Raw genomic sequence first — 15,198 nt, 5'->3', positions numbered from 1 at the left:
TTTGTAACTAATTTGGAGAAACTTAAGAATTAAGTAAACTTAAAAATTAAGCCACCCACATATCAGCTCAAGTAACAAACTAATCGGATAAGTTCAAAAAGAAACAAACTCACAAGTTTAGCTGAAACACACTAATGAAGGAAAGATAGGAAATTCAATTGGATTCTCAATCTTATCACAACAAACATTAGCTAAAATTATGGGAAGTGATATCCATAAATAAAAAATAGGGCAATACTCATACACAGTTCCATCCATGCTGTTTTTACTGTTATCCAACAAAAATGTGGCACGTGGATTACTTATTTTAAAACAACTTAAAACGTGTTAACGTCGTAAACTCTTCGTGATCCATCACCCTCTTTTTGGTTTTTATCAGAACTTTGTTTTCACTTTTCGTAGAGCATTCAACGACAACCAAACCGATGAACTCACCTCTGCAACAACAAGTGCGAAGTGCCCATGTCTAGCAAGAAACTGTTGAGTTAGTGTGTAATATCCCGCTTATCAGTCACGGAATATTACCCATCAGATGCGTCAGAGGACAAATGTTCATGGAAAGTAAAGGTAATGGAAATGTCCATAAATGGCATAAGTCAGGTATGAGCTAGATACCAGAGATTAAGTGTTACAGAACGTCAAGTACGACGGAAGATGTTTTTATGAAATATCAGTCAAGCAGGGGTTTATGTATCAGTGTCAGGTTAAGCGCGACCAAGGCGAAGGGCATTTAGGTAAACTCACACGAGGGAGTATATAAGTGTTTTTGGGGGTGGAAACCTCATAATTTCTTCTTCTTTCTCTCTCTAGGTTTTGAGAGAAATAATTCTCTCCTCCTTCTCTCTAACCCACGCCCTCTCTCTCCACTATAAATCATCCAAACTTCTTCCTAGTGTGATCAAGCATGGTTTTGGGTGGCTTAGCAAGCAAGGAACTAGTGGAGGAAAGATTAAAGCATGGTTTTTGGATGAAAGCTAAGGATCAAGATTGAAGCAAAAGCTAGGGTTTGAGCTTGGATCTTGAAGGAAAGCAAGAAAACATGATTAGGTGAGTTCCATAGATAGTTTACCTACCTCTGGTTGTGTAAATTTATGATAGAAAGGATTGATTTATGTTTATGAGGGATTTAGAACCCTAATGTTCTTTTGAGCAATTCTTGTTGATTCCATGTTAGTTTGCCATGAAATATGTTATTTAAAGTCAATATATGTTGCTGGATGATTAAGGTGCATTGTAGGATCAAACTGGACAAGTTTTGGGTCAAAACTGGAAATTTTGTACCTCAGACCCGAAGAACCACGCTATTAGCGAAATCTACGCTAATAGTGAAATTCTTCAAGATGAGCCATGCCCCAGCTGAGCTATTAGCGCAGCTCTCTGGACTTGGCCAACTTGCTTTGGCATGTTGACCCGGTTCAGGGTCTGTGGTGCATTCCGAATCTTTTCTTTCAATGTTTTACAACTTTATAATCCCAAAACAACATCTAGGCAATGCACATAACATCAAATGATCCTCGAATCAAGAATCATGGTAATCTTAACATGTACAACAAGAATGGCACGAGAGAGTTTTAGTCGAATACTCGGGTAGAAATGAACTAAGAAAGGGATTAAAGTAAAGCGTTGACATAGCTTGTCAAGAACTAGAATAGTTAGTGAAGAAATAGAATGTTAGACATGAGTTATGCTTGAGTAGATGCGAAGTGATTTAGATTATTCCCTTTGTATAGAAGCTAGAGTGCCATACGAGTATGGCAAGACGTGAATTGATTACACATAGTAAGTTAAGCAAGCATATAGTTTACCTTTAGTTGGATCGTATAGGAATCCGAGGTAAAAGAGATAGCATGTATAGATATAACATTCATGTATGCATAAGACCAAGACTTATATAGAAGTACGTGGCATGTCTCTTGTCATCCACACTAGGTTGGATACAAGAGGTTTCCATGATGGGAACGGTTAAGCCGTAAGGGACCCGCATGTCACTTAGTAAGCAAGATGTAGTGGTCGTGTCTCTTGTGTCCACACTAGGTTGGCTCAAGGGGTTTCCATTAGGTGAAACGGGGTTAGCCGTAAGGATCCCTCACGTCACTGCAGGAGTGCCGTTGGTTATTCCTTAGATAGGTTCCATCGGTTAGATAGGATTGTGCTCGGGTTTACTCCACCTCGGGGCTCTCCGTAAAATGAACTCAGATAGTATTTGTTTGTTACACGCTAAATTTATCAATGAATCTGACTATGCATAATTATTAGACATGTTTATGTTATGTCCTAGAGCCTTGACGTAGATCGTCAAGAATTAGTACAGCCTTGGCGTAGATCGTCAAGAACTAGTATGATAGCAAGATAAGGTATGTTGTTAGACACAACGTAAGTATGCATAGAGCAATAGAGAAAGTTATGCCGATGACGATCTTAGTTTCCCCTGATCGTCCAGTTTAGAATTGTGTCATGATTATGTTATGTTTAGGCCTCGATGCGTAGAGCCTAATCTTGGCAAAGCGGTCCTAGATTCCCCTTAACCGTCATGACACGTATAGGAAGTGAAGCCTATATCAAGTGAGATAAGCCTATGACGAGTCTAGCATGCACTACCGTCTGGGAAATATGACCACACATGTATAATCAACCGCTAGGTTGTATTTTAGACACGTGGTGACCGTAGGTTTTCCCCGAGGTTACCTATAGCCTAGGATTTAGGGGAACTCACTGAGACATTATGTCTCATCCCAATCCTTATTTGTTTCAGATAAACAGGTTGGATGGCAAGCTAGTAGCCGAATGGATATATCAGCAAGTGTTTGTTCGTACCCGCTGCAGGATGATATGGATATGCAAGGACACATTCATCACATTTTAGAAATGTTGAGTTACTTTATTATTGTACGAACGCACATTGTTGTATAAGATATTCATTGTGAGTTTTTATGTTGTAAATTTTTAATGTATCCAGTACTAAATAAACGCACATGCTAGACTTTCTAGATACGTCTAGTATGGGTGTTACATAGTGTGGTTGCTATCTTCCTCAAACAATTTCATAATACAGTGTATCATATGTATACTATTCACCCATCCTCAAGTATTACAACAATATTCAAATGTAAATTCAAGGACAAGAATACGAAGAGAAGGTGGAAAAGATAATGATGGAGTTATTTGGAAAAAAATTGACCAAATAATAATTCAATTTTATTATGACCATTAACCATTGAGTTTGGACTTTTCTCTTACAGCAATAATTGCAAATTGTTGTATAGGTTTAGAGTTTCACTTTTTCTTGAGGAAGTGCAAGTTGCATCGAACGGAAAACAAAAAAAAATAAATTAACGGAGTAACGTGTGTGCTAACTACGTGGCACTTTTAAGCCAGGTGTTATATTATGATAGGTCAACAGTAAAAACAGTATATATAGAACTGCTTATAAGTTTTATCCTAAAAAATAATTATTATTATTATTATTTTCATCATTATCAGATATTTAAAATTAAATACCACTATTTAAACACTACTAATGTGTGGGTTCTATTTTATATGAGACCCCCACACTATTTTTTCAATTCACACAACACTAGATCAAAGTTTATTTACTTGATTATTAATCTTCCAACCTTCCAATTTCTTTCCATCTTCACACCAATGTTCCAACATTTACCAAGACACAATCCAAAACTCTTTACATATCCAAAATGTTGTCTTCCATATTTATTCCCTTTCCCATTACGCGTCTTTTTCATTTCCAAAATTTCTGATCAACCAGTCTTTCTTCCTTCCATGCGATATAGTTCCTTATTGATAGCTCACACCAGATAAAATATTATCGTATAATTTCTTAGGTGTTTTTTTGTATGATTCATAGGCTTTTTTTTTTTAACATATAACTTAAAATATATTTTTTGTTGTTATAACAAACATTGAGAAAATCAATATTTTTAAAAAATTGTGAGTAGTTAAGTTAAGAATCATACGAAAAATATCTAAGCAAATGCATATATTTTTGTTATATCGAAAATTGTATCAAGGAATGGTAATTTTATTATTGAACTTACATGGAAATATTGAATGATAATTGTATGATGGAATGCAAACTGTGACAAAAAATGTTAATTGTCTTAAGGAGCATATGATTTATCACAAGATATTGTTTCTTAAATGAGAATTGTATGATATAACATAAATTGTCTATGTTATGTGGTTGTATCATGAAATTTAATGTTGCAGTAATATTTAAAAGGACTTTACATGTTATGATATAATTATCACCAAGTTAAGAGTAGGGTGAAAACACTATGTCATTTTATATCCAAAAACATCTACGATTCTACGTCTTGTAAAAAAAATCTACAATTCTACGAATGTCAAATAATATTTCTTTACATCTTCTCATATTTTAAAATTATTGTATGATTTTTTTCTTCCCGTTTTCACACTATCAAATAGTTTTCGATGTACATGTAAACAATCAATCATTCAAAAATTTATCATTATAATAACTTTAAAAAAATTAAAAAATTAATCATTATATGTGTACTTAAGTTTTTACAAATAAAAGTATTTGATAATTTTTTGCGAGGCCAATATGTAATTTCAGTGGAGATAAACATAAAATTTTGTGTATCTATTCTATATACAAAGAAAATGGGGGAGTTTGGGCTGACTTTTTTGTAAATTCTATTTGTACCCTTAAACAAATTTTCCTATATAACAATATTATATTCTTGGCGTTATTAAAAATAGATAAAACTTTTTATTATATTTGTTATGTTATTGTTGTCTTTGAAAAATATAAATATGGTTTGTTGACTTTATATTATTTGAAAGTCACAAATATTGTTGATAATTTACACTCCTTAGCGCAATGAAAAGAGTGGAAAGACTTTTCGCGAGTGAAATATAAAGTATTTACTACTTACTTTGAGAAGAGAACAACAAACGATTAAGAATTATACCACTAGCATTCCCAAGTGCATCTCAGATCTCGGTTAGTTGCATTCCACGAGCAAATTTGACTTACAAATTTGACTTACTTTTGACAATTTCATCTAAAACAACCTTCATTTTTTTTCCTATTGAATATCAAAATCCTAGACCACTAAATTAAATGAAGAGTATCTATCGGTGAGGAACATTATCTATCAACAATTTTGTGCCCCAAAATGAAAATATTGCTCAAGGTTCTTCATTTAAGAATCCACATTCCCAGAAATATCCTAATAGCAATATCAACACTAAATATTACGACTCTTAACAAACTTACATTTAATATTATCCGTCAAAACAACATTACAACTAATAATGTTAAATTTAAAATCTACATGAAATTTATCTAATGAAACCAATCAAAATTTGACGTGCAAAATGATTCAATAATTTGCGATAGATGACAGTGTTACTAGACTTTAGAATAGTCACTGTAACTTGAAAACTAAGGCAAAGGTATGATTTGTGATGGGTGCAAACCCAAAAAAAATCTATTCACATAGCCTATGCATCTCCTTCATTTGGATTGATAGAGAATATGCTTTAGGTTCTAAGGTGAACTAGCTGCTCCATGTCATGAATCAAGCTGACGATCCCTGGTATTTTAATGCTAACCACACATTATATGTGGGTTATCTTGTGCATGAAGACCACTTTGGTTGATGCCATATTGAACGATCATACGACTATCCTGTTTCTTATCAACCGTTTCAAGATTCCAATGGATCATGAAATTGCTTTTGAAAACCAAGTGACAGCCCCTTGGTCCTTGCATACACACTGAATGTGGCAACCAATGCTACTTTTCTAATCTTTTGAACAATGCATGTTTAAAACCAACTATATGGTCTAGTTGTCTAACCGTAAACAATAATTTGTTTCTAAGTTTTTAATATTAGCATCAGAGTAGGACAATAATATATGAAATTTTAACTTTACTATCTTGATCAGAGTTAATTTTAGTCTATTAATTTGCATTGAAATCTATGTTGTTGGTGTTGTTTGATCACCAACATTGCGAATTGGAATCTAATGTATACTCATTTGTTACAATTTGCAAGTTGTTGCTTTAAAGTTGTGATGGCAACAACTGAAATCTCCTCCTCATATTTTTCTTCCTTCTTGATGCTAAGTCCCTTAAGATGTGTACTTGGCGATGCTTTTGTCTTTCTTAAGTTCAAAAAAGGCATGCATCTTTGAGGTTCTGAAAACTTTGGTTGTCATCGGTGGGTTGACGTAACAAAAATTATTGTTTTTATCATACTGTATTTTCCAATTCATGTGAACGAATTGCCTCATTGCCCTCAAAGATACAACTTTTTCTAGCATGACCATTAGCCACATAAGAGGGAGAGGAAAAATCATAAGCATTAATACAATCTTTAATAGCATTTCATCTTGCTTACCTTCAATATTGACATTGGAAAGGCAATAGGTGAATGAGGTTGAAACCTTGAAGAATATGAAGAACTAATGGCTAAAAGCACCACAATGGCAAGAACAATTTGAGAGTTTGAGTTAGAACCACAAGAAGCGGCAATAGGACGTGAACAAACCATTCATTGGTAGGAAACTATTTCTTGGTATAACACTAACTATTTTGATTTTTTTTTGGTAAAATTGTTGAAAGTTTTAAACATACGATGATCGATACTCCTTCCGTCTCAAATTATATGACGTTTTGGACATTATGTAGTTATCAACGTGTTAGCTAGCATACTACAGAGTTACTTCGTTGGACTTTTTCTATGAGTCACTTGAACTTTATTTTTCCTTGTGCTATGTGTTCACTAAAACTGTTGGATTGAGGTTTTTATTTTATTTTTTTGGTAATAATATTTGGACACCACCATCACCTATATATCACGCTCCAATTTCTTTCTCTCTCAAGGTGTCAAATGGATGCATGGAACTCCAACTATGATTTTCCTTCTTATAAGTCAAATAGATTAGTTCATTAAGCACTCTAGTCACATTTTTTATGCAAAGGATGAAGAATCGGAACTGCTGGATTGCAAGACACATCAGACAAAAAAATTAGAGAGAACACCCATTGTGAAAGTTGCACTATCTCCACATTGAACCTATCTAATCCAAGAACCACCTTCACCATGAGTAACACCATTTTCTCCCAAGTTTTATAGTAAACTTTCTCTTCCAAATGGACTTTTTTCTAAGCTACTGCTGGTTGGCACTTCTGCTAGACGTATTGTGCTTTTCGTGAACAATCTCACATTACTAACATCTATTTATAATTGGAGGAGTAACATATTATTTATGGAATTTATGAATATTGGAAAGATTAGGTTAGGAACACAACAATGAACTATTCATTCCTTTTTTTTTTTTTTTTTCTCTTTCAGAAGTTTGTATTCTATATTGAACTTAGCAATGAATAAGTTTTTTACTAGGGAATGAATAAGTTTTTAAATTTCACGAATTAACTTTCAAACTCAGGTCATTTGAACACACATTCATTTACAATTTCATGCATTACGACTGATGACACACAAAATCTTAGCATATTCGATTATTGTTTATCACTCAATTTGTTGTGTTTCTATTGTTTTTGTCTCAATACAAAGGTGATTATTACTGATCAAGCTACAATTAACCGGTTCTAGATACAGTTATTAGAAAGTGGGATTAGTCGAAACTGTGAGATGGAAGTGCCTCATCTCATGCACACCACATTTGGTAACCCATATTCCGTCTTTTTATGTATTATAAAGTTTTGTGCATTATTCTTTTGACTTTGCAGTCTCCAACCTGTTCTCCTGTCTGTTATTAAAATATGTACAAGAGATGAGTTTTTTGTTTCTCGATATGATTCATATTTTAGATAAAATAAAACAAGTGGTCATAAAAACTCACTTGAGTTGATCTGGTGACGTTGACTTCAATCCTATAGTATGCTCCTTCTCAAGGTTTCATCATTATCTTACTTTTGTCTTACTTACTTCCATTACATAAAGGCCATGACCTTCATATGACTGACCACACGGATTCCCTATGGAGAGGGGAACCAATGGGAGGTTGTATAAAGATGGTGAATCTCTCATGAAGCACAAAAATTTGAGATTAATCAAGTCAATTGAATTTGGCTTGATGGTCTCAATATTGAAAGCAATTGCAGGGAATGGGAGCCACTCTAATATAATTTGCATTGTAAGATAGAATGATAAATGAATTTGTTTATCTATTTTTACACATCATGCCACCGTCAATCTAAATCGTTTGATTAAAATTAACATTATCTTGTTCTGACTTTGTATTTTAAATTTGATTTACTTATGTTGGAATGTATTCTCCAGTCTTTAATCAAATAGTCTAGATCACGCAATTGCGTTAAATGATTGATTTTATGATTGCAACATATTTACATTGGTGGCGTCTCTGTTGACATTCCGATAATCGTAACCCACATGTGTGTGAGGGTGTGCAAGTCGATTTTTTGAAATTTACACCACATTTCATAGTTTATTCATAATTTGCATATCCTCAATTTTTAACCTTGCACCTTTGCTGACCCAAGACTCTATCACAATAAGCTGAATCTATCATTGACTCTTGCTTACTCGTTCCTTTTTACTACTAGTTTTTAAAGATTGATTGGCTTTTGACCATCTCTGACTTTCGTTTTTTAATTAATAATGTTAGTATTTTGTTTTGTACTAAAAGCCATAATATAAACGAACTTGAGAATTGCAGTCATGTTTCTTCTTCTTTGGATGTGACAAATAGAAAAAATGCTTGTTCATTTCTTAGTTTTTAGCACTTATATATTGGCAAATACTTTTTTACAATAATCAATAGACACCATTAATAATAATAAAATAATAAAAATATCTCTTGATTGAATCCATGTGTCGTGTTTGTCTTTTCGTGCACTCAGTTTATCACATTTCTTATGGATTTCACTATAAAATATTTTTTATCTTCACTGTTATTATTATTTTTTACCCACTTTCATTTTCCCTTTTTTTAACTTTTCATTATAGAAACAAGTTAAATCTTCACTGTTATATATATACATATATATATATATATATATATATATATATATATATATATATATATATATATATATATATATATATATATATATATATATATATATATATATAGGGTGTTTCAAGTGAGAGTGCTTTTTAAATGAGAGGGTGAGAGGATGAAACATGAGCCTTTAGATTAAAATTAACGGTTGAGATCTTTTTCCACTTAAATCCACACACTCCATGTGATCATTCACAAGCTCTCCAATTCGGCAAAAGTTATGGTGCATAAGCCATAACTTATGCACCATACATAAGGACTTGTCAACCATCAGATCATGCATAATCCTACGGTTCACAACTCACACCCCACACCCCACACTTTGATCTCAGAAAAATCATTCTTGCTCGCACGCGTTTTCCGAATCAACTGCTCCGACGTTACCTTGCTCTCTTGCTCGCGTTGACCCTTGCTCCGACGTGGTTTTCCGGCTAGGTCACGGCGACTCAACTGCTCCGACTCAATTCCTCCAACGTTGCTCTGTTGCTCGCGATGGAACTTGCTCCGACGTGGTTTTCCGGCTAGGTCACGGCGTGACTCAACTGCTCCGACGTTGCTCCGACTCAATTGCTCCGACGTTGCTCTCTTGCTCGCGTTTACGCTTGCTCCGACGTGGTTTTCCGGCTTGATTTCACCGGCATTCACCCTTGCTCGCCGCTCCGGTTAGCTTGCACGAATTTCACCCTTTCATTTTGAGGTAATCAGTAAATTGTATTTAGGTTTTGTTTCAGAATTCGGATTTGTTAATTGTTTTCTGTTCTTAGGATCAATTTAGTGATTCAAATTGTTGATATTAGGATCAATTTATGATATGAAAGGAACAATTTAGCTTCAATTGAAGGAGTTATTGTTTGTAGTTGTTTCAGTCCTTGTCTACTTTTATGATCTTGAATGCTTAATCTGCAAATTGACATGCATTGATGTGTTAATCGTTTTGTATATTGAATGAAAAATGTGTATCCTCTCTCAGTTTGTTTCCTCTCTGGTCTTGTCTCGTTGTGAGAGTGGGAAGAAAAGATCCTCTATTACTGAACTTGTTAATATTCTTTTGTGTCATACCATGTGGTGTCTACTTACTAGTTTGCTACATTACATAATTGAGCAGAAAAACATAGTTGAACATGTTTGTTATCAATTTAGAGACATGTATTCTCAAATTTGAGACATACCAGAATCATCTGAAAGACTAGTTGCAGCGTACTGCTGCTCCATTTGATGTGCATAAGAAGACATAGTTTCAAGCTATAACAATTCAACAAAGATTTAGTCATCATTCAAAACAACATGGTTTGCAAAATTACAATTTGGTTCAAATTTAAGAACAGGATGAAATAATGAGAGAGTGAGAAAAATCCAGTTAGAAATTTAACGATGGTTGCTGAGAGAGTGAGAAAAAAATTACCTGTGAAAGACATTAATGAGCCACAAAACAAAATGTGGGAGATAATACTAGAATGGATGGATATTTCATTAGAATGTACGAGAAAATATATATGTTTTGCCATTGATTTTTGTGTGAGTCACTCTCCAAAGGAAGCTTCCTTTGTTTTTTAAGTGTCTTTCCTTTGTTATCATGTCATATACCCTTGTGTGTCTACACTTCAGTGGGAAATTGTTAATAAGACTGCATTGATAATGAGTTTGATAAGTGGTTGCATTCGCTTGGAAGCTCCTTCGAGACCATTCCAAGTCGAACAAACCTAAATAGTGTTCTTAATTGTGCCTTGCCCATAGCAATAATTGGTTTTTATACATTTGTATCATGTATATCACAACAAAAGTTAAACAAAGATCCATTTGGAAAAGTATATTTTTCCATTTATTCACGACACTGTAAAATTTAGCTTGATGTTTCAAAATTCAATTCACACAAAGTTAATTGTGAATGCATTCATGTCCTTTCCAGAAAAATGTTACAAGAGTTTTTTTTTTTTTGATAGATGTTACAAGAGTTTTTTACATTTAATAATACAACTATTGTTCATTACATCTCACTACAGGAGCTCTTTACAATGTACTCCTAACAATTAAGTTCCTCTTCAGCAGCTTTTTCTTAGCTTTCTTCATCTTGATGATATAAGTATTAAAATAGGTGAATATGAATAAAGAATAAAGATTGATGTGTATTTGGGAATGTGAATATGAATAACTATTTGACAAAAATGCAGGATGGATTTGATATCAACTTCATTTGAGAGTGGACAACTGAGTGTTGAAACTTCATCACTGATTCATGCTGATAGTTCTCAATGTTACTCCCCTAGCAATAACGAATCATGGAAGTCTTTAGTCTTTCAATCTATTAAAGAGAGTGAAGATTTTTATGTTAATTATGCATATAACACTGGATTTTCTATTAGGACTATGTTGAAGTCGAAGAACAATTCACAAAATAAGAAATCAGATAAGGTACATTATGTGCGTTATGTTTGTAACAAACAAGGTTTCAAGAAGGGAAGTTTGCTTAATCCTAACAACAGGCCAACATCAAACAGTCCACTGGTTATTGAGTTTGTGAAAGTGAAAGAAAAACCTGAGGAAAGGGTTGGTTGTAAAGCTGGAATATCTTTGAAGATGGATGAAATTTTGAATGGGTATAAGATATATAGATGGGATGTGGCTCACTGTCATCCATTACATAAACCAGAGCATTTGTGTTACCTGAGAGCATTTCGAGAAGTAAATGAAGTTCAAGGATAACTAGCTCTAATAAATTCTAAAGCTGGAATGTCGATGAGAACGTCTTATGAATCTTCCTTTTCGATTTTCAGACTTAAAGAACTATCTAATGTCAATTCGTCAAAAGGAGATGGTGGTTGGTGAAGCAACTGTAATTCAAGAATTCTTTAGAAATGAAGCTCTCTCAAAACCATCTTTTTACTATGACATCCAAGTTGATGTTGCAGAAGACATAGCTAGCATTTTTGACATAGCTAGCATCTTTTAGGAGCACTTGTTGTGGAGCAGTTGTTATTAGAAATTATAACAATCACATTCTTTGTTGTTATGTATCCATGATTATAGGTTGTTACAAAACCATTAGACAGTTAGTTTGGTTTCGCATAGAACACTAGCAAAACCATTGAATCATACTTATGGTTTCAGTAATTGTTTTTATTTAAAACCATTTATCAATAATAATTTTCACTATTCTTTTATTTTATTTACCATTTGACAATTATTTAATAGGTTATGAGTGTGTACTATTAAGTGGTTACTTAATAATGATTTTAATGTTTATCACATTTTTTTTTATTACAAAACCATTAGACAATTATTTAGGTTTCACATTGAAAATTATCAAAATGTGTACTATTAAGTGGTTACATTGAAAACTAATTTTAATAAAATTGAACATTCCTGGGCCAAAAATTAAATAAAATGAACGGTATACTATGATAGATACTATAAAAAGACACAACCAACTGATTATGTCACTTTTCGTAGAAACTCGAGAGGTTTAACACGAAAAACAAACATAAAATAAAGCAAAAGTATGTTTTCTTTTTCTAGAAGATAAATTGTTTAAAACAAATTAATAATTTCATTTAAAACCATTAGGCAGTTATTTTGGTTTCACATAGAACACTATCAAAACCATTTAACCGTACTTATGGTTTCAGTATTCCATGCCCCTAATTTTAGTAAAATTAAATTAAATTGAACATTATTGGGCCAAAAATTAAATAAGAAGAATAGTATAATATGATAGATACTATAAAAAGACACACCTAACTATCAAAACCATTAAACCATACTTATGGTTTCAGTATTCCATACCCCTAAGTTTGTTTCACCATAAACTTTATACAAATCCATAAATTCATAAACTTGATACAAACATTAACAAGAAACTTAACACTAATCTAGAAATCCAGAAATTCAATAAAAAAAAACATTAACGTGCTAGCTTTTGAATCAATTCTTCATCATCTTAACTTCCTTCATCAGAATCTTGTGCAACATGTTGCTGTTTCTTTATTTGATGCTTCTTGTCTTTACCCTTGGACTTTCTTGTTTTCTGCTCCTTCTTTTTACCACCATCAGATGATGAAACTGTGTCATTCATTTCCTCCTCATCCATTTGTGTTAGCCCAAAACTGAATGATGGCAATGGCTCTAGCTTTTTAGTTTTTTTCACCTACATGATCAAAGAAAACCATTAAATACATCTAATGGTTTTGGAGTACAACTCACCAAAACCATTTCCACAGCACAATGGTTTTAGAATAGTTTTTAGAGTTTAACAAAGTTCTAACAAAGTGCATTGTGGTGTATGGCTTCTAAATCTCTATGTCCATATTACATCTTATTTTCACTTATATTTCTGGCTCTTGTGTATTTTTTCCTAACAAAAATAACAATAATGAATTTTTTGTTATATTCAAATAATTCATACGCACATACAATAAAACCAAACATATTAGTGTCAGGCTTCATAAGGATGGAGCAAGTAATTGAAATGCGGCAAAAGCATTGAAAGAAAACCAGTGCATCGGCCATTTGATCTCAGTTTATATGATCTCAGTTTATATGATCTCAGTGCATCGACAAAAGCACTGAAAGAAAAACATTTGATCTCAGTTTATATGATATCCAACTGTTGAGTTGGATCATGTGCCATTGGATTTTCAATAAATCTAAGACAGTAAATTCATGTGCTGACCAAAACAAAATCACAAGCACATGATCAGAAACTTGTAGCTAGATCCTTTCAAATATTGTATTTGTGAGTGACAAAAGTAAAAAGAGCGATAAATTTAATCGGTCAATGGTTAGAATGCATTTAAAGTGGTATATAGTAAGCGTCGTATCATAAACACTAAAATTCTACCAATCTTAGACTTGATAACAAGAGTTTAAACACAAAATTGAAAGCTAAGTATGGCAGAGTTTCAAGCACAGAGCAGCAAAGAAGTTGAGACATACGTATCTATCTGCAACAGAACATATAAATATGCTACAATTTTTACCAAAGATTTATCATGCCACCGTTTTGGTGAATATAAATGCATTGTGTATCAAATTCCTTAATTTTGTTATGTATTCTCAACTATAACAATTATCATTTGCATATAAAACAGATCTACAAATGTTTTGGAAAAGAACCAAAGTAAAACCATTTACACAGCAAAATGGTTTCAGAGTAAAACTTGCAAAAACCATTTACACAACATATTGGTTTTGGCATAAATTTTAAACAAAACATAGTATAATAAGCACATTTAAACACTCAGAAACCATTTATTTGACTTGATTTTCCCCAATTCGAAATTAAAATGTCAATTTAGGGTTACACAAATGCAATTACTTTTCAAATTAAACAAAAACCATTTCTAACTAACAGAAACACTTTCAAAACTCATTGTAATTACTTGATTTTCCCCAATTCGAAATTAAAAGAACAAGTTAAGTTCAAACCTGTTTTGTTTTCATCATTTTGCTGTTTTGTTGAAGATGATGAAGATGCTTACGACGATGATGATGAAGTTGATGAATGCGGTTATGGTGAATGCGATTTCTGGTGATGGAAGTTTGTTTCCGACGTGATTTGCAGTGGTGGAAGTTTCCGACGTGATTGTTACCGTTTTCGACGTGATTTGCTTCCGGTGGTGAATGCGGTTTCCAACGTGAATGCGGTGGTGAACGACGGTGTTGTTGAGTTGAACGACGGTGACGAGTTGAACGACGGTCACGAAGACGGTTTTCGTTGGTGAAAGTTTGTTACCGGTGGTGGTTGAAGTTAGAAATGGAAAGAAAACGCCGTGATGCTCTGTTTTGGTTTGTTTGCTTTCTTCACCTGTCTTTCTTTGAGGTGTAGGAAGTAATTCTGTTGGGCTAGGTGCATAATGGGCTGGACTAATGCAGGCTTATGCATGGTGCATAAGTTATGGCTTATGCATGATAACCACACCCCTCCAATTCCATTTTTATATATATATATATATATATATATATATATATATATATATATATATATATATATATATATATATATATATATATATATATATATATATAGGGTGTTTCAAGTGAGAGTGCTTTTTAAATGAGAGGGTGAGAGGATGAAACATGAGCCTTTAGATTAAAATTAACTGTTGAGATCTTTTTCCACTTAAATCCACACACTCCATGTGATCATTCACAAGCTCTCCAATT

General features: G+C 33.2%; 1 protein-coding gene across 1 annotated transcript; it reads left to right on the top strand.

Moving 5' to 3' along the window:
• Nucleotides 1-9,616: 9,616 nt before the first annotated feature.
• LOC146913298 (protein FAR1-RELATED SEQUENCE 5-like) lies at nt 9,617-11,890 on the top strand. Its single transcript, XM_085716503.1, has 2 exons — nt 9,617-9,736; nt 11,208-11,890. Exon 2 carries the CDS (start codon nt 11,209-11,211, stop codon nt 11,737-11,739), a length of 531 nt encoding a protein of 176 aa, XP_085572629.1. The 5' UTR covers nt 9,617-9,736; nt 11,208; the 3' UTR covers nt 11,740-11,890.
• Nucleotides 11,891-15,198: the final 3,308 nt, after the last annotated feature.

Source organism: Medicago sativa, chromosome 6 (genome assembly GCF_051527215.1).
Source record: "Medicago sativa cultivar Bolivia chromosome 6, Bolivia_mono, whole genome shotgun sequence".
Classification (NCBI taxonomy): domain Eukaryota; kingdom Viridiplantae; phylum Streptophyta; class Magnoliopsida; order Fabales; family Fabaceae; genus Medicago; species Medicago sativa.
Note: the sequence above shows the minus strand (reverse complement) of the source record. Positions and strands in the feature narration are given on the sequence as shown.